Source organism: Macrotis lagotis, chromosome 5 (genome assembly GCF_037893015.1).
Source record: "Macrotis lagotis isolate mMagLag1 chromosome 5, bilby.v1.9.chrom.fasta, whole genome shotgun sequence".
Classification (NCBI taxonomy): Eukaryota; Metazoa; Chordata; class Mammalia; order Peramelemorphia; family Peramelidae; genus Macrotis; species Macrotis lagotis.
Genome location: NC_133662.1, coordinates 215,049,787 through 215,073,191, shown reverse-complemented (window position 1 = coordinate 215,073,191; position 23,405 = coordinate 215,049,787). Strand labels below are relative to the sequence as shown.

Sequence of the window (23,405 nt, the reverse complement as noted above, 5' to 3'; positions counted from 1 at the left end):
AAAGTTAAATGACTTACTCAGGGTCACACAGATAGCAAATTTCTGAGACCAAATGTGATCTCAGGAAGACAAGTCTTCCTGACTTATATATCCTGTGCTTTATCAAGTGTAGTACTACCTAACTGCCAGACAGCTATAAAGAGATAGATAGATTTTTCTCTTTTTCTTGCCTCTAGCACCTAACACAGGGAATATCATAAGGTAGGAGCTCAATAAATACTTGTTGATTGATTGGACTTCCCAGTATCTAGCAATATTCTCAATATGGTAGCCCTACTAGATATGTTCACCTGACCCAATGCATTGGTAGCTAGGGCAGTGACCACTAAATCCTGTAGCTGTTTTAACTTAAAAACTTATCGAAACTTTTCCTTTAAAAGTTTGTCAAACCGTCTCCAAAGTACAAAATGAAGGAAACAAGAATGTATTAATTACTTGCATTATGTTTTGTGCAGATTACATTATCTCATTATCTCAAATATTATCTCATTTGGTCACAGTAAGTGAAGGTTAAGTGATTTGCATGATGTTGTACTGATTTGAATCAGGTCTTTCTGTTTAGAGTTCTATTCATCATATCACCTCATTTCTTCTTATAAGACCAGTCTAGCCCTCAAGCACCAACAGGCGTCCTCCTGCTGTGAGAAGCACGATGGATGAGCTCTTGGTGGGTCAGCCATCTGACTGTATTAAACCATTTACTAACTATGTTCCTAGGTCAGTGCTTCAAGAGTTTTTACTTCCTTATGTTGACCAGATGATAATTAAATCTTGAGATTCTCTGATCTAAGAGAGTTAGGAACTTGGAAGATGATAAGGAAGGGAGAAGATGAACTCTGGCTTGTTTCTTCCAAACCTTTCCATTTGCAAAGAAGTGAATTTCACGCTTCTGTCTAACCTTTCCTATATGTCAGCTGGGGGAGTAGAGGAGAGGAGGGTTAGCCAGAGTAATTATAGAAATTTTTGTGTCACTCATGCTAATTACTATATAGAACAAGCACATTAATTTGGTATAATTAGATATGTACCAGAATAACATGCTAGGCTCCATTTTGATTTTAGCATCAAACTTTCTTCATGCTCACAGTTTTGTCTTCAGCTTATTGCTCAAAAAACCTGCTATTCATAGAATCATGGAATCTTAGAATCATTGAGTGGTAATATGCTGTAATGAATAGGCATCTGGTATTGAAGTCAGGAAGTTTCTCACATATTAGGTATGGGATCCCAGACCAGTCATTTAAGCTCTCTGTGCCTTCAGAAATTCTCTGAGACTGCAAGTTGTAGTTCTAAAGTCTATAGGGTAGGCATAGAGATTTCCTTGACATATTTTTCTCATCTAGAGTTTTCCATGCCAGAAAAATCTGAGGACTAGATCCTATTCCATAGACCATGAGAACTAGAAAACTCTCTAGAAATTGGTTGGAGTGTTGAACTTAAGAGTCAGGAACACCTGCGCACAAATCCAATTTCACTTTCTAACTATTAAACCCTGGGTTAGTCACCTAATCTCTATTTGATTCAGTTTCCTTATCTGTAAAATGGCAGCTCTATCTTCTAGAGTTGTGAAGATAAAATGAGTTAACATTTTTAAACTGCATTGGAAATGATTATTGTTGCTGTTCTATTGTCATCAGCATCATCTTAAATAAGGATTACATTGGGCAACACATTTATGGTTATCAAAACAAACAAGGAAAAATTACCTGCCTTCTCAAAGAGAGGGAAAGAGGGGCAGCTAGGTAGTACAGTGGATAGAGCACTGGCCCTGGAGTCAGGAGTACCTGAGTTCAAATTTGACCTAGCTGTGTGACCTTGAACAAGTCACTTAACCCCATTGCCTTGCAAAAACTAAAAAAGAGAGAGGGGTAGAATTTGAAATCAAAATTTTAAGAAATGGATGTTAAAAATTGTTTTTACATGTCATTGGAAAAGAAGAAAATATTCATTTTACATAAAAAACTCAAAATAATAAAAGATGGCCTTGGTTGAGTAGGATATGATGTAATCTGTTGTTCACATTGAGAGAGATTTGGTCAAAAATAAGGAAGTCATTAATGTCTTGGTCTTCCTTGGTCAGATAACATTTAGGATATCATATTTGGTTCTGGGCACCGCATTTTAGGAAGGGTGACCTTAAAATTCTTGAATTCATGAACATTGCCTGAAATAACTGAAAATATTTAACTTGGAAAAGATAAGATAAAGAGAAAACAGGATAACTGTGTGATAGTGAGGCATAAATTTGTTGCCCCTGATCCTTGATGAAAAAATAGGAGCAGCATGTGGCAGCTATTGCAAGACTGCTTTAGGCTTCATGTCAGAAAAAACTTCCTAACAATTAAAATCATCACCAGAAGAAGGGATGGGCTGCCTCGGCAAAAAAAGGAATCCTCCTTACAAGAAGCTTTTAAGTAAAGTACCTACTATGTACCAGATATTATAAAAATATGATCTCATTTGACTCTTACATCAATCTGTGAGATAGGTTCTATTATTATTATTCCCATGTAACAGTTGAGGAAACTGAGGCAATGAGCAGTGAACTGAATTTCCCAAGGTCACACAAGAAGTATCCAAACTCAGATTTGAACTCAGGTCTTCCTGACACTAAATCCAGGGTTCTATCCATTGTGTCACATAGCTGTATGAACATTAGTTGAAGGCACTGGGGATATAGACTTGAGGAAAACATAGCAGGAAATGACAGATGTCTCTAAATACTGTTCTATGGAAGAAGGATTACATGAGTTTTTCATGGACTCAGAGGACAGGATTTCAAGTAAATAGAAATAGCAGAAAGGAAAATTTTGGTCTGATATAAGCAAAGATGTTCTAATAATTAGAATTATTCAAAAATAAAATAAAATTCTTTCCAGTAGTGGAAATTAAATAAGATTATTTACAGGGCAGCTAAAGAGTCAGAACTGGAGTTAGGAAGACTTCTCTACAAGAGTTCAAATCTAGCTTTGACCCTGTGCAAGTCACTTAACCCAGTTTGCCTCAGATTACTTATCTGTAAAACAAGCTGAAGAATGAATGGTAAACTACTCCAATATCTTTTCCAAAGAAACTCTTTTCAGTTACAGCTGAAACACAACAAAAGAGCAAAGGATGGTGGGTGTCCTTTCACTTTAAGTCCTGAAAAACTTTTTGGAAGTACAGGGGATTTTTATTGTTGTTCTGCCTCACGTTAGAATAAATAGTTTGTTATAAACCTCCTAATGTTGCAATATTGTGAAAAAATCTGATGTTTGGTTCTATTTGTGAACAGGGATCAGGAACCAAGTCATAAGTCTAGATCATCAGGCTACTAGAAATGTTGGCTGCTGATGACAACCAAACTCAGATTGAGCTACCTTGACCTTTATCCAGGTGAGTGACTTTGGGGGTTCCTCCTTTCTCTCTGATCAGCAATAGAAAGTCAGAGTAGTAGCCAATGTCCTTTAGGTCACTAAGTAAAGGAAGCTGACTGTCCAGGTGATTGTCATGGCCATAACAAGAAGTTAGTTTTGATGACTTCTAAGGTTCTTTCCCATTCTAAGTGTAGTTGATGAAAAAGTGGTTTTGAGATCCAAAGCTATGGAAGATTCGGCAAAGAAACGGAGATCATAGGACATTGATGTTCACTATTTTATTGCATATTTCTGAGGACAACTTGGGTGACCTGAACTCTGTGAATTCATGGCCAGTTACAACAGGTACATGCAGTATCAAAGACAAGACCTGCCTGGCAGTGTTGCTCATAGGTCTGTCCATTCACACAGTTGTAGAAGGAGTTCTTGTTACCAGGGACAGGATAAAGGCCACTGGCCCTATTGGCACAGAATCCACTACCACCGGAACTGCCTCCAGAGCTGCTGCTGCCACCGCTGCTACCGCTGCCACCACTGCTACTGCTGCCACCACCGCCAATGGGACCGATGGGCTCAGCAGGGGCCTTGCAACCTGGGAAGAAATGAAATTAAGCCATTAGTTCTCCCTACCCATGGTCTGAGATGCCAGAAGTAAAGGGGCTCCCTCTCAGAGTCCTGTTTCTGGTTCCTCCCTCCAGGTCTCTGCGTGGTCATTCCCCACTGGTTGGCCATTCTCTTCTCATGTTCCCATGTTGACCTGGCTGATCCAACTCTGACACATTCTTCAAGGTCTTGTTTAGTTCCCATTTTTACATGAAGCCTTCCTTGACCACTCTAAACCTCAGTGACTTCTCTCTCCTAGAACTCAAGAAATTTATAATCCAAACCAAATATTCACCATTCAATAAAATCCTGCCAAAGACGAAACTGCTTGCACTGTAATTTAAATTACAGTATCTCTGAGTTATCTCAACTGGTCTAGAAATTCCCTATTTCCACAAAACTTAGCTCATGTCTCTTGATAACCATCAGTCATTCACACATTTTTTTTCCTTCTAGGACCAGTAGGATTTTTTTCCAGTAGGATTTTTTCCTGTAGGATCCAGGACACACTCCCAGAGTCAGGGGATTAGTGTGATTGTAAATGTACATTCTCAAAAAATTCCTTCTAGATCTAGTTGAATTACCAGACCTGGCATGTAAGATGCATTTCACTCTATTATCGAGCTCTATTTTCTTGTGCAAGAAAATATTCTTTTTTATACTTTGTATGAATAAATAGATTAGTGCTGGATGGCATGGGACTGTCTCTGATATGCTACTCTGATTGACTTGGCAATCATTTGGTGACTCAGGGCTTTCCCTTAATTCTGAATTGAACAAAGACTTGGAAAATCATAATTTGACTGTATTTCAAAATGTCCAGATATTCTGAGACTCTGGGGACTAAGTGGTCCATTTCTCAGTTGTAAAACAATCAAATATTACAAGTTTTTGTTTGAGTTCCTCTCTTTCCCAATACTTTCAAATTCCAGGGACTGGAATAAACTCCTTTCCTCAGTATTCTTTTTTTAAAACCAAGTGATGAGGAAGGGAAAAGGAAAGTATATATTGCCAAATTCCACTCACTTGCATTCTCCAGACCCAGGGTTCTCTTCAAGGTGCGGATCAGGGGGTATGTTCCTTGGTTACAGAAATTCCCAGTGAAGTCATCCAGATCAATGGCCCAGACCATGGCTCCTCCAAAGTTATTCCTCTTTAGCCACTCAGCCTGTGGAGGCAGGAGTTATGTATACTCTAGGCCCAGTCTTGGACTCTTTCAAGGTTTGGGGATATAAATTGGAATGGACTGATTCAAGGAAACCCAGAGAATTACCCTACCTTGATTTGGAAGCTCTTGGGGTTGTCATAGCCAATCCACTCATTTCCTTTGTAAGCATAGGGGACCTCCTCAGATGCTTCCCATGCCTGAGTAGCACCCTCTTTCAGGAAGGGGCAGATCTGAGAAAAGAAAATGATGAGCTCAAAAGGTCGACAAAAGTTTTCAGGAAAGAAAGGGGATAGGTGGCCCAGTGGATAGAGCACGCAGTCCTGGAGTCAGGAAGAACTGAGTTCAAATTTAGTGTCAGACACATAATAATTACCGAGCTGTGTGACCCTGATCAAGTCACTTAATCCCAGGACCTTGCAAAACCTTTTCAGGAAGGACATTGAGTATAAATTTTAAAAATTATTTTAAATAATTATTAAGAATGTGCCAAACAAAAACATGAGCATTTTTATTTATATAACAGAAAGGATTCATTTAGTCACTCAACAATCATTGTGTTTCCATTATGTTCTAGGGGTATGTTAAGAGTTGAGGAAAAAGGTAGGGTATAATTTAGATTTTGATCTCAAAAAGCTCACCCACTTATTGGGAGTCAGTGTTCAAGGAACTACATAAAAGCAGAATATAGATAGGATAAATTGTAAATAATCCCAAGGAGAAATCCCTAAGAATAGGGACTAGAAAAGGCTTATTTGCAGGAGTCATTAACTCCTCTCAGCTAAGTCTGAGACTTGAAAGGAGACAGGAATGCTAGCAGGTGGAGATGAAGAAGGAGAGATTCAGTCTTTGGGGATAAGCAGTATATTATAGTGTGAATTAATGTAAACAATTTCAAATGGAAAACACATAAACCTCTCTGTGAGTTTACTTAACAAATATTGGAATTCTAAATCCTGATCCTTTTTAGCTATTTGTTTTCAATAATTAAAAGGATGATGGGAAGTTTAAAGTGAGGGTCTTGTCTTAGATGATGAACACATCCCTTTCAACTGTAAGATTTGCTTATTGCATGATTAAGCTGCATTGGAAGGAAGAGCTGCCCTTCTCTAGATGCAGGGAGGCCCTGTGCTATGTACAGTAGCTGCTTACCCCAGGTCTCCAAGTGTGGGCTGCAGAAAACTCTAACAAATTCCAACTTAAATCGACAAATAGTCACCTACTTCTGACCTCTGATCTGAAACATGTACTTCAAGAATCTCTGATATCACTTACATCAATACTACTTCTTCCGATGCAGATGACAACCCTTCCATTCCTTAAATGGAGTTTCATTACTGCTGTGGCCCAAAGTTGTCATTGCTCATTGGCCAGTCCACTACTCAAAATCTGAATGCACTGGTTCTGAATAAATAGAACATTATTGGAGCCAGACTGAAAGTCTTTCTAAATAGACAGAAGCCACCAAAATTTGTTCTCTACTGTCATAGTTTGGAGAATCTGCTGTCAACATCACGGCATGGCAACAAATCAGACTAGGACTTTGGTTGAAGTCTTCCTGTGAATAACCCCTTTGTAATAAAATCAAACATTCCAGTTCCAAATATTAATCAAATTTAACAGAGAAAAAAACCAAACATTGCTGGGGGGAAAATGTCACCTTTGTATTTTTATCTATGAGGAGAAATCACAAACAATCATTTATCATCTTTAAACAGTTTTCTAGCTACATACCTCATAGTAAGCCCAGAATCCAGCCTGCCTGGTGTAGGGTCCAGCAGGGCCGGGGCCAGTGGTGGGTGCACCGATGCCGTGGTTGGAGGGGTTACTCAGCATGAAATTATGTCCATAGGTTGGGAATCCAACAATGAGCTTTTCAGTGGCTGCTCCATGGTTTTTCCAGTAGTTCATGGCATAATCCTGGAAGAGAGGCACATTAGATAGTCCTGGGACTATCTCTCTTTCCTCCTCCATCTCTCCCTACCTCCCCAGTATGCCCTCATGTGGTCTTCTGACCCTATGCATTTCTGTTATGTATTTTTCGATTTAATATGCTAGTTATTTCTGTCTAAGGTCAGTCAGGTGGAACAGTAAATAGAACCTGGAGATAGGAAAACCTAAGTTCAAAAGAGATCTTGGATTCTTTCTAGCTCTGTGACCATAGGCAAGTCACTTAATCCTGTTTGCCTCAGTTTCCTCATCTGTAGTATGAGTTGGAGAAGGAAATAACAACCCACTCCACTTCCTATGCCAAGAAAATCTCAAGAAGAGTGGGACACAAGGGGCGGCTAGGTGTTGCAGTGGATAGAGCACTGGCCTTGGAGTCAGGAGTACCTGAGTTCAAATCCGGCCTCAGACACTTAATAATTACCTAGCCATGTGGCCTTGGGCAAGCCACTTAACCCCCTTGCCTTGCAAAAAACACCAAAAACTAAGAGTGGGACACAAATGAAACAACTCAACAATAACAAGAAATGCCATGTCTTTCCTGTGAGATTGTTAGCCTAAGAATGGTGACACTCAACATGATTTTCTTATCATTAGCTCTTCCTTAGTATTTAGCACACTATCTTGTTTCTAAATGTTTGATCCCTAATTGCTAAGAGAATGTACTAGTCATTAACTCCCCTCAGGAATTTAACTGATCTATTAGGTCACCCTCTCATATTCTGATAAGGCTATCAGAATATTCTTAAAGATTTGTGAATTAATTAATTTCCTACTAGAGACAGTGAATCAACCTCTGGACCTGAAATCAGGAATTTTATATCAAATACTTCCTCATTGTGTATTTCTGTGTAAATAATTTAATCTCTGCCTCTATTTTCTTATCTCTAATATAACAGAATTTAGCTCACCAAGTTGTCAACATCAAAAGAAATTAGATTATTTTTAATAATAAATATAAGAAAAGTCATTAACAATTATTTTTGATGAAGCCATCCCCCTCAGTATCCCAAATTCTCTTGATTGAAATCCTAGTGTTGTTATTTGTTATTGTTGTTTCCCTTTTCCCGTCCCTAGTCCATTCCCTTGCCATCTAACTAATGGCAAATTCGTACTAATTTAACTCAGCACTATCTTTTGTTTATCCTCTATTCTCCACTTATTCTGTTTAAGCCACCATGGATCAAGTCATCTAGTTTGTATGAACACATTCCCTTCTAACTAGTCTCCTTGCTTCCAGCCTCACCCCTCTCTCATGCATTCTTCATGAATATAGTAAAATAATTTATAATGTCCGATTCTAAACACAGCTCTTCATAGTCTAATAGATAAAATCCACATTGGTTCCAACTCTCATATTATGTCATTCTCTTCATATAGTTATCATTTCAGATAATCTGCAGTATTTAACTATTTTTTCCTCCTCTTTTTGTTTCTATGCAGCAGTTTCCCTTGTTGGCTAGAAGATACTTTCTAGACTCTCCTTGACTAATATTGTTCAGACAATAAGTATGTATTAAGCTCCTTGTGTCAGACTCTTCTAAATCACATTTTATCTTGCATCATTGATTTATACACATTTTGGAGATTCACTCTCTCCCCAACCATATGAGGTGTTAGCTTCCTTGAGGGAAGACACTGGCTTCTTTTTCAGCTCTATTCATTGGCACTTCTTGTTTTTTTCAAAGGTTCACTCAGCTGCCACCTCATCTGTTAACCTTATTCAGAAACCTCCATCTGTGATCATAATAGAACTTTCTCTTAAACATCTATTTGTCTCCTAGAACAATCTACATTATTTTGAAGCCTTGTTTTGTGATTTTGCCTATGATATGGCAGCCAGGTGGTGTTCTGGGTTTGGAGAAAGGAATACTTGAATTCTGATCTCCCTTAAGACATTTACAAGTTTTGAGACCCATGCGGTCCTTTTTACCTTTTTTGATCTTTGCTTCTGATCATTGTTTTACATATCTATAAAATGAGGACAATAATAGTGTTGTCCTCACAGAGATGTTGTGAGAATCAAATGAGAAAATATCTGTAAAGCACTTTGCAATTGCTAACTTGCTTATAGAAATGTTAACATCATTATCATTATCATTATCATAATTTCTTCAAAGCTGTGCTTTTGATGTTCTACCCTGAGAGGTTACTAAAGTTCCTTACACATAGTAGACACTTAATAAAACAGGTGGAATGTAATGACATCTCTCAGTTATATTTGTGATCTTGATGTATTTCAGAATGACCATTTCAGTTCTCTGTAGCTCTCATGGTGTTTAGGGGACTCACCACATTGAGGTAGGCATTATCACCAGTATCCTTGGGGTTTTTGTAAAGGGGGCTGTTCTCTCCAGTGTAGCCCTCCCAAGAGCCATGGAGATCATAGGTCATGACATGGATGAAGTCCAAATACCTGGAAAGAAGAACAGGATCAAAATCAAACTCTGGTCATTGTTTTCTACCTGTTCTGAGGAATATGATGGACTGAGGATTGGCTTTCTCAACAGAAATGACTAGAGATATTTGGAGGACCAACCACAGTACTCACTGAGAGAGCTGGGGGATGTCATAGCCAGACTCAATGGTGGAGATACCAGCAGCTACAGCAGCAGTGACCATCAGTCTGGGTTTGCCAATCTGTCTGGCTTCCTGTTCAAAGGCTTCTCGCATTTCCTATGGGAGAACAAATGGACAGAAGCCCAGAGTCAGACTTCTCTGGAAGCTCTGTACTCAACCAGGATCTTTCATTGATGCTGTTTCATTGTTTACTGATTCAATTCAGTTCATAGGATTGGAATCCAGTTTGATGACAGGTAAGAAGGTACTAGTTTCATAAAATATTTTTGCTTGATTGTTTACAAGGGGCCTCAGACCTTAAGGATTTATCAAGTCTTAATCACCAAGGATAAAAACAAAAATAAAATAAAAACCCCACCAAAACCAAAACAAACAGAAATAAAATTAAATAGTCCCTGATCTCAAGAAGCTTACATTCTATATATGGTGGTAAAGTGTTATGTGTATGGTGGTAGTAGAACATATAGTTAAGTAAATATAAAATATATGTGAGAGAAATACAAAGCAAGATTGGGAGAAGCATTCACAACTGAGGAAATCAGGAAAGACCTCTTGAAGTATTGGTACTTAAGCTGAAACTTTAAGAACGCCAGGAATATTAAGATATGGTGACAAAGAGGCAGAGTGTGTTCCTTGTCAATGGCATAGAAATGGAAGATGGAATGTAATAGAGAAGAGAAGTTATATGTAACCAGCATGGAAAAAAATAATTTGGAGACAGATTGTGAAGACATTTAAATGCCAAACAGAGGAGTTAGCATTTTTGCCTATAGGTAATAGGGAATCACTGAAGTTTATTGAGTAAGAGAGTGTTTTGGTGTGCAAATATTAGTTTAAATGAGGGAGACCTTGGAGGTAGGGAAATCAAATAAGAATGTATTGTAATAATACAGGCAAGAGGTTTTAAGAGTCTAAATCAGGATGCTTGTGGTATTGAGTAGAATAAAGGGGCAGGATGTTAGAGAAGTTGTTGAGGTGAAATCCATAGTACTTGGAAGTTGAATGATTGGATGATAGAAAAGACAAGGTCAATTTAGAGTCAAGGAACTTACATTCTCTGCATTGCCTTACTGGTATTGGCTATATGCTTCTCAATCATACTCAAAGGTGTCCAACTTACTTTGACCAAGACAGTGAAGAGGTTCTTGTCCTGAGGAGGGCTGCCACGAGAGCCAGGGTACTCCCAATCAAAGTCCAATCCATCAAATTCATGCTGGCGCAGGAATCTGATGACCGAGTTGATGAAAGTCTGGCGGTTCGCAGGAGTGGAAACCATGGTGGTGAATCTGTAGGAGACAGAAAGAAGATGAAGTCAGCAAATTCATTTGCAGATATCACTCATCTTCTTCACCTTTCTGAGGAACCTATAAAGCTCTGTTGATAAAACTTCTCAGACTTATGCTCATTTCCAGTTCACTCCATTGTATTTCTCTGCCATGCAATCACAGTGTGTTGGCCATGATTCTCAAGTTCAAAATGTCTAGATCAGGGATTAGCAGACTACTGCCTCAGAGTCAAATTTGCCTATCATCTGTTTTCATGTCTCCATCTAAGGATAGTTTTCCCAATAGAAAAAATGTAAAACTCATGGACTTCATGAAAGCAGCAAGTACATTTGGCTTTCAGTCTGTAATTGTTTTCTATCATCACTATCTTTGTCATTTACATTTTCTTTCTTCTCTTTTCCCAAAGTCTTACTGCTTTTCTTTTCTCAACATTTTAGAAACTAACTCCTTTCTTGTTTCCCTTAGTCACTCTTCTTTTCCAGACCCTACTTTCCCTCTTGGTTTTTGTTTTGTTTCCCTCTTTTTTTTTCCTGATCTCTTCTCCTACAATGGGATCCTTCAAATGATTCTCTTGGATAAACCATTGTGGCTGTGTTTTTGACTATGGCTCAGCAAGTTCAAATTCTCCACAATTTGCTTGAAAACTTTTAAGATTCACCACAGTCCTGACCAATTCATTTCTCTTGGTTTCTCCTAACTCTGCACCTATAATCTCTACTATATTTGACCCTATCAACAGAATGGCTGTTTTCTGTAATACTTCCCCTCCTACCTTTGTTCTTTTATCCAAGGTGTATTTGGTGCTAATAAATTCCTCCTGGCCCTAACTCATCACTCTCCACTGTCATTTAAACAATTCCTAAGTTCCTCAACTAATTGGAGGTATAGTGACCCTCTCATTAAATATTGGGCCTTTATAATCTAATTATCACCACCTAAACACATCTATACCACATCCTCAGGGTTCATTCCAAGGATATTATCTTATACCTAGATCCTTAGAATAATAAAATCTGAAAATTGGGATATTCCTCAGAGGCCATCTAATGTTACCCCTTCTGAACAGTCATCCTTTCTATTCCATTCTCAGTAAGAAATCATTCATCCACTCACTTGACTGCTTCCAAATGATGAGAAAATCATTAACCCTTGAGGTAAATCATTCTATTTTTGTACAACCCTCATTTTTCCTTAGGTGAAACCAAAATTTTTCTCTCTTCCTATTGGAAGGTGATTATCATATCATATCAAATAATCTCTTCTTCGGGCTATATACGAACAATTATTTATCAATAGATCTTTATATGGCACAGTCTAGGAGCCCTCCCTCATCCTGACTGCCCTCTTTTGAATGAGCTCCTTTTATTCATTCTTCTGTAACAGACCTTGATTTTTCTTTTACTTCATTGTACTCCTCATTCTTGTCATATCATGTCATAACATATCATGTTAAGTCATGTACAGCCCCAAATATGTTATTTTAAAATGACTAGAACACACCAGATATAATTTGAGCCAGCCACAGTCCCTTTTGTACTTCAATAATTATAGATTGTTGAAGCTAGAAGGACTCTTAAAGATTATCACTGACATATTCTCTGGGGAAAGGGGATCATGAACTTGATTTTAAAAAGATTTTGATAATTGTATTTCAATATAATCGGCATCCTTGACAATCCTCTGTACATTTGTGTGTTTTAAAGTATTCTTTTGAGAAGAGATTTATAGACTTTCCCAGACTACCAGAGGGCACAAAAAAGAGTGAAGAATCCTTGATCTGATCCAGACCCTTCATTTTTCAGTAGAGGGATCCAAGGCACAACAAGGTTTGAGAATTTTTAGAAGCTCACATTGCTGGGATTGGTACAGGGTCTCCCATCACCCATGCTGATAAAAGCACCATTGAATAAAACCCAAGGAAGAACCTCTATATATTGAATTATGCTCCAGGGGAAAAATTCTATCAATATTATTCTGAAGAAAAAAAAGACACTCTCTCTATCTTACCTTGGCTGGAAGCATAAGGGATACTCATGGATCTCCATCCCTCTAATCTATCCAGGAATTTTGATCTGCTCCATTTCTTATCCAGGTAGATTTGCCCTTAATTAGTCAAACTTCCATTCCAAGGGGGATTGCCATATGCCAGACTGATTCCTGACAGACTTAGCATGCTGTACTTCAGGACTCTCCAGCAGATGCAAACTGCCAGCCTCAGTCTCCCAAATAATCACCATGATTCCCAGCTATAATTATTCTTCACACATGTCTATTTTATCTTGATTTTTAAAACTCAGTCATAGAGTCAGTCTTATACTGTATAATTCCTTAAGGAAAGGAGAAACTGGATTTTATGTTCTTTTGCTTTTTGTTGCCACTTACAAAAAAAAGATTCTTAAGTCCTTCTAAGTCAATTATGATATCAATCTTAAGGAAAGACTTACGGGGCAGTTCCAAAGTTCCAGCCTCCAATTGCCAGGAGAGTCTTCAGTTCACTGTTCCTATAGAAATGTAAGTAAGAGGAAATATTAACTCATACATGTACTTACTTATTGAAATAATTTCTCATGGCGAGGGAGACTAGTTCAGTAGAAAGGTCTTTGGAATTGAACTGATGGGGTGCCAAAGGGCTTTTTTTAGGTTGTCCATGTTCCTTGAGGAGTTAACATGGTCAGAATCTTCCAGTCATTTGAGAGTAAGAAGGCAGTGTTCATTTGTGAAAACAAAAGGCACTCTCAGCATCTTTGTTTACCTGCCATGTACCTAATTTACAAATTTAGCTATCTCATTAGAAAACGGTATGGCTTCTATTCCATGAGAGGAAAATTTAGCATGGAAAACAAGTTGGATGGCTCTTTAGTTGAACCACCTCCCAGTTATTAGAACTGATAGCTTCTCAGGTTCTTTGATTTTTCACCTTTGTCTGAATAAATTAAATTATGAGGCATGCCCAACAGAAATTATTTCCTCCTGGCATTTGTGGTTTGAAGGCACCTTTGAGATCAACCAATCCAACTGCTGCAGGCAGCTAGATAGTGCCTTATTTCATAGAATGCTGGGCCTAAAGTCAGGAAAACATCTCTTCCCACATTCCAATCTAGCCTCAGATACTTTGGAGTTGTGTGATATTGGGCAAGTCACTCCCCTATATAAGTATTGTTATCTCCCTTTTACAAGAGAAGGAACTGAGATTCAGAGTGGTTCAATGACTTGCCCAGGGCCAAACATTAAGTGTTAAAGACCTTGATATATAAAATCTTGGTCCTCATTCCCTTATATAAGTCTCATGAAATTCCAATATCTGTTACCAAAGAGATAGTGGTACCACTTCAGCTAACAGATTCTTTCCAGGCAAAGAGATCAGAGGTTCAGATATATGATGGAAGAGGTGCTTTTCTCTAAAAGTAGAACTCTTTATTTAGATAATAACAGAAATTAAGTAACTCATTTCAGGAAGAGATAAGTTTGAAAAAAAATCAAGAATTTTTTTTCAATATAGAATGTTTAGGGACAGAAAATTCCTTCCAGATCATTATAAATAAAATTTATCCATTTTTATTTTATTTAATCTTAATCTTTCTTTATATTCTACCTCTTCCATTTCTTGCAAAGATACAAAGACTTGGGTGAAATATGACACTGAGTTAGCCACCTTGAGTAGGCATGTTCACCATAAGTGTACTAACTCATTGGGGACAAACTCAAATGTAAATAAGAGTACTAAACTCAGATAAGGGTTCGTTATTGTATAATTCATTGTGGTAAGGATCCCAGTGGGCTGCATTTTGACTCAGTTTTAAAATGTAATGTTAGCTATGTTTTATGTTATTTTTACTTAATTTGTTAATTTTTTCCCCAAATACATTTTAATCAGGTTTGGACGGCTCTTGGGAATATTATGGATTTCTTGTTTGATACCTCTATCCCAGCTAATAACCTGCAATGGGATCTAAATCATTGCCATCAGCTTTTTTCACTCTCCAGCTTGTCTTTTTCCTATTTGGTCTTTCCATATCTTAAACATTAAATGCATCATTGTTCCTGAAATTTCCTTTTAATACTATTATTCCCAGTTCCCCCAGATATAGATATCTGGATAATCAAACTGTTAGCATAGATAATTCCTAAGATTGGATCTTTGATTCATCCTTGATGCTCAATGATTGCTGTTTATGAATCTTTCAGTTTCTATTAAATATCATTTATAAACTGGGCCATACATCAGCTTCTACCCTCCTCAGAGAGACTGCTTTTTGTTTCAGTAAATACTGAAATATTTTCCTTTATTCATTATCTTCTCATTATTGTTAGAATGAAAGTTCCTATGAGGATTGTTTCATTTTTTTGTTTTTATAACCCCAGCACTGACATATAGTGTTTAATCAAGGTTCCTCAATCAATTGATTGCTACTCTACAGTGAAGATTGCTACTCTAATACTACTCTCCTCTTTTCCCTAAAAAATAAATAGTTTGAACAGAAAAGTAATTTTAAAAAACACATCTTTATAATCTCCAAAGAAGATAATGGACTAGATGGGATACTTTCACTGACCAGTTGATGTGAACAAGTCTTTAATGATCTGGATAGAAAACAATCTCCTAGAGAAAAAAATTGCTCTCCGTGTCAGGCTCAAAACTAATGACTATATCAAAAATCCATGTGACTTGCATGGACCTCAAATATCTCTAATTCTGAATACCAAGTAAGTTGGGTTTACCTTTGCTATGGAAAGAGTGTCTTAGAGTCATATGAAGATAAGCTCCTCGAGGGCCTGGATCATCTTTTGACTCATTTTGTGTCTCCACAACTTAGTACATTGATTGATTATTGATTGATTGGTTATTGACTTATTGACTGACCATCATTTGACTAGCCTAGAGGATTCTAGCCCAGTGTCAATAGCCTAGCTTTTTCTTCCACCTTACTTGTTTTTCAAACCATTGAAGGATTTGTAGAGGGTCTCATCATTCCATTCGATGGTGGTGATCTGATTGTTACTCATTCCCGCAAAAGCATAGATCAAGTGAGTACAGAGACAGGGGTCGATGTTCTCAGGCATGAAGCGCCCCAAGCCTGGTCTGTACTGGGCCCAGTTGGAGAAGTAACATGTCAGATGGTAAGCAGAACCTGTTGGCAGCAAGGAACAGATATGATGATGAGGGCAGCAGCAGAGGGTCCTCATTAATTCATTGATCCATTCAATAAGCATCTACTAAGTATCTACTATGTACAGGCACTGGCAATACAATGATAAAAATGAAATAGTGCTTGCCCTCAAGAAGCCTACATTCTATTGGGAGAAAACACCATACACACAAGTAAGTTATATAAACCCGAATCAGATATGAAGTAATTTCAGGGGTAAAACAGAGTACAAATAAATGAGAATGGTGGAGTAAAAGGGTGATCAGGATAGATCTCCTGTAAGATGTAGGATTTAAGTTGAGCTTTGAAAAATTATAAATTTAATTAGCTTTGAGTATAAGAAGCAGTTTTTATATGATTTATCTTATCTGACCCTCACAACAACCCAAATAGTATTATCTCCAATTGCAGAAAGGTAAACTAAGGCTGAGAATGTAAATAACTTGCCTATGGCTATAAAGTTAATAAGTGTCCCAGGCAGGAGTTTCATATCTTCATGAATCAAAGTCCTATGTTTCATAAGCCCTGTCATCTTGTTGCTTAAAGATTTCTTTCTTTCCTTTCTTTTTTTAGAGAGATAATCAAGTTTAAGTGACTTGCCCAAAATCTATAGTAGTGTTTAAAGTCAGATTTGAAGTCAGGGTCTTCTAATTCTAGGGTTTGTGCTCTATCCCCTGCACAATTTATTGCTTTTGAATTTCAATGGCTGAAGGTAAGTAGAGAGAACATCTGATCATGGGATACTTGCCTGCATCAAGACAGGACAGAGATGGGAAATGGAATTCTATGTAGGAAACAGTCAACTTATCTGGAGCATGATGTGTGTGCAGAGGAACACCCTGTAACAGTCCTGGGAATGTAGGCTGGAGCTGTTCCTCAGATATCTCCATCACAAAATCCCAGTAAAGTTTTGGGCAAGTCAATCTCTTTGTATTTGGTCTTTGGGGGTGTCAATAGTCTTACAAATGAGTTCCAAGCTCTGTACCTTCCTCTCTTAGTTTGTCCTAGCTTAGCTTGCTCTGATGTGTTAACTGTCCAGAACAAGATTTTTATGAAAATCTTAATCAAAGCAAAATAAAGGGAGGAAAAATCATGATCAGAATTAAGGGACCTGGATTCAAAACCCTACTCAGACATTTACTAGCTGTGTGACTTCGGGCAACATTTAATCTCCTTCAACATCAGTCTTATCTGTAAAATGGGGATGCCATTACATTTACTAGACATTGTGAAGAAAGTGCTTTGTCAATGATAAATAACAGCCTATTATGAGTCATTATGTCAAAAAGCTATAATTTCACAATGTGAATTTCCCTTCCATATTCATAGATCACAACTGGCCTATGACTTTAATCGATGTTTTTTGAGAGGTAGTGTGATCAAAAAGATTTATCAATTTCAATGATGAACCTTTCTGAACTTAATTAAGGGACTTGGGGTGATCCCCATGCCAGGATAAACTAAAAACCATAAAAGGAGGACTAAAGTAGAAGAGATAGTGAACCAAGGGAAATAAACATCATTATCTTACAGGAAAGGTTCCAGACCAGAAGCTTCTTAAACAATAAGAATCTCTTTGGCTTATATTATTCTCCTTTGAAAAAAAGCTGAGAAAACAAGTCTCCATGGGAGTATATCATTCTTCAGTGGGAATGTGGGTAATGTCTTAGGGTGATTTGACAGAAGGGAGCTATTGGGGGTGACAATCCTCAAAATGATTTTTGTCTCTCCTTAAGATTTGTATAATAGAGTGGCTGCTCTGAGTAGATTCAGCTATTACAACAATGTGGTCTTCTCTGAGCTCATACTGTATAAGATACAAATAAATTTTATGCACTTAGATGTTTGAGAGTATGATGACTATGATGATATCAGAAAAGAGGTGAGTGAGCCTATGACTTACCAAGCTGGGCAAGCAGCACCAGGGCCAGACCTAGAGAAGGAAAAAAAACACAACGTCAATTAACAATTATCTGCTTATAAAGCACTTTCTCAACATTTTTTTGTTCTTTGCACACTGTTCAACAATAACCAAAAAAAATATTGTGAATACCCAAGGTAATTTAATATATTGCTCATTATACTTGTACAAGTCACCATTAAGTAATCTTTAGCACACACTGCTTGGATTGTCATCACAAACTACCTAATACAATGTCTAGTACAACAATTGGCACTTAATGCTTGTTAATTTATTGATTTCAAGACACTGTGTTAGACACTGGGTACGTGGACAAAAATGAAACAAGTGCTACATTCTAGAACAGGGGTTCTTTATCTTCTTGGGTTATGGGCCCCTTTGATAATTTAGTAAAACATATAGATCTTTTTTAAAATATTTTATGTCCCAAAATACTGAAATATTAAAAAAATTAAAAATATTTTTAAAATACTGAAATATAAAAAAAAAGAAAAAACCTGGGGCCCAGGTTAAGAATCTCTATTCCAGAAGGATAACACCATAAAATCATAATCCTAGAGGCAGAAATGACTTTTCAGGTCATCTGACCCAATTCCTTTTCCTCATTTTATAGATGAAGACACTGAAGCCCAGGGGAAATTGTATCCTATAGGTAGTAAAAGCATCAAGTGTTTAGCAGAAGGAAAGAATGTATAATGAGATTAAAATAGGAAGAAATGAAGGTGTAGGTAGGCATGAGCTTGAAGAGGGGAAGACCTAGGTTCAAATCCCATCTCAGATTCTTAGTAACTGTGTTAGACAAATCACTTAACCTCTCTGTCCCTCATTTTCCTCATCTGTAAAAATAATGGAATGGACTTGATGGGCGCTAAGGTTTCTTTCTAACTCTAAACCTCAGAGTCTATTATCATACATAGAGATTCTTTGCAAAGGACCCAGAAAGAAAAGAGAAGGAAGAAAGTCACTTAGGGATTAAGTTTCTCTTAGAGCATTGATTCTCCAGTGAGAAAGATGATCTTTCCCATGTCTGTGATCTGTACAGGGGTTAGTCTACAACTCCTATATTCCTGACACAATCCTTATTGGGAGGGCTCCTACATATGAGGCATCTAAGTCGGGAGTTCAAGTGACTAATGAGTAGATCAATAGATTTTCCCCCAACTCTATATAATAAAAGGAATACAATGAAGTGACCCCTTCAAAGGACAGTGATGCCATGAAGGGATCAGCTTACTCTCTCTTGGGGAAGTTTCCAAAAGTTGATAAGAGAGAGGCTAATTGAGTCTGTTCTATGGATATTACATGCTGGGGTCAAAGCATGTTTTCCTTAGCATATAAGCAACCAAGTCTTTGAAAAGTAGTTCTTAGATGAAAAAATGTTCTCTACATGAAATTATTTAGCCTCATTTCATCTAACTTGGAGTCAAGGGAATCCTCTTTCCTCCATAGGCTGAATGCGTTGAATTCTAAGCACTGTATACACATACCTATTCTTCAGAATAATTTCAAGTCATGATTTTGTGATAAACTGTCTAGAAATCTCTAGTTCTCAAAATGTGGGACATGAGGGTCCCCAAATATTCTACAGTATGGCACGGAATCTCTATCTACTTTCTTTTCTTTTTGATTTTGTAAGGCAATGGGGTTAAGTGACTTGTTCAAGTTCACACAGCTAGGTAATTTTAAGTATCAGGTTAGATTTGAACTCAGGTCCTCCCCTGATTTCAGGGATGGTATTCTATCCACTGTGCTACCTAGCTCTCCCTATATATATACTTCCAAAAAATATTGGTTAACAATGAAAATTGTAGTCTCTTTTATTATTATTTATGACCTGATGATGTCACTTTTTGTGTCTGATATAAATTCCTGCCTGCTTCTTCTCCAAAGTAATCTCTTCTTACTCCTTTCTTCTAAAATCATAATTATCTCAAAGAAACCAGGGCTTTGTCTTGAGATATCAAAATTTAGAGGGCCATTGCACTTCCTTGGCAGATGGAAACTCCTGATCTTAGTATTTACTTGGCAAAAAGAGTACGCTAAAAGAAGAAGCTAATAGATGGTACTACCTTTTATTCTTCTCCCAAAGCTATGCTCTGGCTAGGTCCTTATCAGTAACATGGAGGTTGATATTTCCTTTGGTTGTTACTTGCCACTTGTGGTCTTTTCTCTGGTTGCCAGAATTTTTCATTAAAATTCCTCTCTCTGCTCTCCAGTAAAAATTGTTCTCCAAACATACTTTGTACTTTCCCACCCTCATACCTTTGCTCATACTTTCTCCCTTGTCTCAAAAGCCTACTCTTACTTCTCTCTACCTGTTCAAATGTCAGCCAACCTTCCAGACTCAGTTCAGGTTTATTCTCCCCTAGGAAACCTTCTTTGAACAAGGTAATATCTAGTAATCCATCCTTTAGATTCTCATGGAACTTACTGTTTTTTTACTGTGCATTTGGCATTGCCTAATGGCACAATCTCCTGTTTATTAACAGGTATGATATATAGACTGGCTGACTGATTCAAACAGGAATTCACAGAGGGACTATTTCTAGGTGGAGTCCCAAGCTTGCAATGAAAATCATGAGGACTCAAGAATACAATCTTGAGGACAAGAGTTGTATTTTTATCTTCTTTTCTTTCTCCAGCTCTTACCTCAGTGCCCAACACATATGAAATTCTTTATTAATGCTTTTGGATTATGAATTGACTGAATAGTTAAGAGTTTGTGAATTTGGTTACCTTAACCAATCTCACAAAAGATAAGTCTATAAGTCAGAGTGTCAATTAATTAATCAATAATGGGAACTATGCACAGCAACATAATGCCAATCATTTTCCATGATTAACTTACCCACATCAGAAGATAAAGTTACTTAAATAAGAAAGTGTTTGTGGCTGAGCAAAGAATCAGAAAAAAAGGAGATTGAATGTTGTTAAAAGTTAATATAAATTTGCTATCTATTCTACAAATAGTGGTCTTGTGAAAAATAATTCATTTGAACCCCTACTCTATTCCAATTAATTTGATATACTACATAAATTATATAGGGATAAATAGATTCTTATAGTGGACATCAAACTTTAATGTAATGTTCTCTACTTGTTTAACCAGTTATAAGGTTCACTTGTGCAACCAAAATAAATCTGACAAAGATCTGTCCATCCTGTTATGCTAAAATTCTATGTCCAAACCTAACATGAGTGGAATGTCTTGATGTTTTGGAAAGTCCCCCACTTCATTTTTGTACCACCTGACCTTTCTATCTTGTCCAATATGAGAAAGTGATCATTTTATCACCACTTAGTAAAGATGCACTATGCTTTACCCAACCTATGACCCTACTGATATCATTTTTGCTTATTTTAGTTTATGTTTCATATTCCAATCAATGGGATATTGTATTGTATAGTTGCTTTAGAATGTTTAATAAATGGTGAGAAACCCTATAAAAATAAGGCCCTGTAAGGAAGGGACATCTCAGATAATAAGGAAGATCTGAGGTCTACTTCATTAGAGGGGACCAAAGACTCTGTAATGAAGTGCCATTGGCTCAGATCTCTGTTCCAATCTCTTTTATTATAGGTTAGATAATTTTAATACCCATAGTCTAAATGAATTGAATTGATCGATAAAATCAGATCATCGGAGAGCACTGGAGAATTTTAGGTGTGCACCTCTTTCGATTGTTGGACTCGGGATCTAGAATAAGACTTTTTATATTTTTAATACATTATCAGTCTAGAAAGGTAGCTTGTTTGACTAGAGATATTTTTACAAGCACTTTTTTCCAGGTTTTTCAGTGGGAATAGTGGTGAGAGGTGGGAGAGAGATAAGATGGTCAATTTGTCAAATGAAAAAAATATACATATAGAGCGCTAGCCCAAAGCAGGTTTAAAAGCCTTTTAGTCTTATATTGAGAGGATAAAGCAGACATCAAGGACTCTTAGGACCTCAGAGACTTATTGTTTAATACTATTGAATTTTCTGTATTCCCTGAAAATATCGTCCTACTTGAATACAAGATTTTGAGATGAAGATGTTGAAGACACTACATTAGAACCTGATCACACATTGAAGTTTGGGTCTCTCTGAGGCCAAGGGAAACCACTCTCCTTCAAAGTGCTTTCCTAGAAGACCCAAGTTACTTGTTAAAGAGCTACCCTTTACAGCAATACCCCTTAGGAAGACCTTTTTCTTCTTGAAAAGTTCTTAGCTTGGTTTTTTTTTTTAAACTCAGTATGTTGCTTGATTTGCTATCATTCTCCCCCACCCCCGCCAGGTTTGTAACCATACCAACTTATCTGTGTCCTTCAGGAGTAGGGAACATCCATTGTTTGGGGAAGACAGACTAAATCTGACAAAAAATCAGCTTCCTGTGACAAAAATGGGATTATGGGGTAAAGAGTCTATAGACAGGAGTAGAATTCCCTTCCCTTACATGTTGGAAGAGGGAACTGTGTTGAATATAACAACCCCATAGGTTTCAGTTCCAATTATAAGATAGGAAAAAAAGTTAAAGGTATAAGTTAATAGGAAAGTCAGAAGAATAGGAGTCGTAAAATATGAAAGTTTAGATAGTCACTTACCAGTGAGGAGAGTGAACTTAGCCATCTTCGCCTCAGTGGTGAATGAATGTTTGACTTCACCTGCCTTTTATACCCCATCTTTCCAACCCAGTGAACTTCCTGGGTGCTCTTTTATCACTCCTAGTTCCAAGGTAAATGTTTATATTTTTAACTTTTACAATGCTCAGCTCTGTTTAAGACTCCATTATTGATCAGGAAACACCACATCATAATTTTTGCTTTTAAAGACAAGACTGTCCAAAGTGATGCCAACACTAATAAGCATAATTATTATGCAACAGTTTATGTAACTCCACAATTTATGGAATAGAAGGGATCATATGTCTTTTTAGGCGGTTCTCTAGCCAACTGGACCTTATCCCTCTAGTTCATACTGTGGGGTATTCAAAGGCATTGGTCCACTGCGCTTTCACTCAGACTGTTCATAATGGACAGAAATGCAACTCCAGAGGATTAGGATAAAACTCTAAGGCAATTGCAGGCTCAATTTCTAAAGAATCATAAAATCTTAGAAAAATAATTGATGGATTCCTATCTTGACTGACATGTTATACCCTTTTTGAAGAAATCATAATTCTGTTAAAATATTGAAGATCTAACAGTTGGACTTTATTGTGTTTTCTTTTTTAAATGTTATATTATTTTTTCTAATTACATGCAAAATTAATTTTCATCATTCATCTTTTTGCAAGCTTTTTTGTTCTAGTTTTCTACCTCTCTTCTCTGCCATAACAGCAAGTAACCTGAGATATTAGACATGCACAATCATGTTTAACATATTTCCACAACTCATGTTGTGAAGAAGAATCAGAATTA

The 23,405-nt window shown here is 37.2% G+C and overlaps 1 protein-coding gene across 1 annotated transcript; it reads right to left on the bottom strand.

The window, feature by feature from the left end:
• Positions 1–3,600: 3,600 nt before the first annotated feature.
• LOC141490050 (acidic mammalian chitinase-like) lies at positions 3,601–22,665 on the bottom strand. Its single transcript, XM_074190322.1, has 11 exons — positions 22,590–22,665; positions 17,988–18,017; positions 15,865–16,066; positions 13,382–13,438; positions 10,772–10,937; positions 9,623–9,747; positions 9,364–9,487; positions 6,859–7,044; positions 5,238–5,357; positions 4,986–5,127; positions 3,601–3,948 (listed from the first exon to the last, which is right to left on the bottom strand). The coding sequence occupies exons 1-11, from the start codon at positions 22,612–22,614 to the stop codon at positions 3,683–3,685; spliced, it is 1,443 nt and encodes a 480-aa protein (XP_074046423.1). The 5' UTR covers positions 22,615–22,665; the 3' UTR covers positions 3,601–3,682.
• Positions 22,666–23,405: the final 740 nt, after the last annotated feature.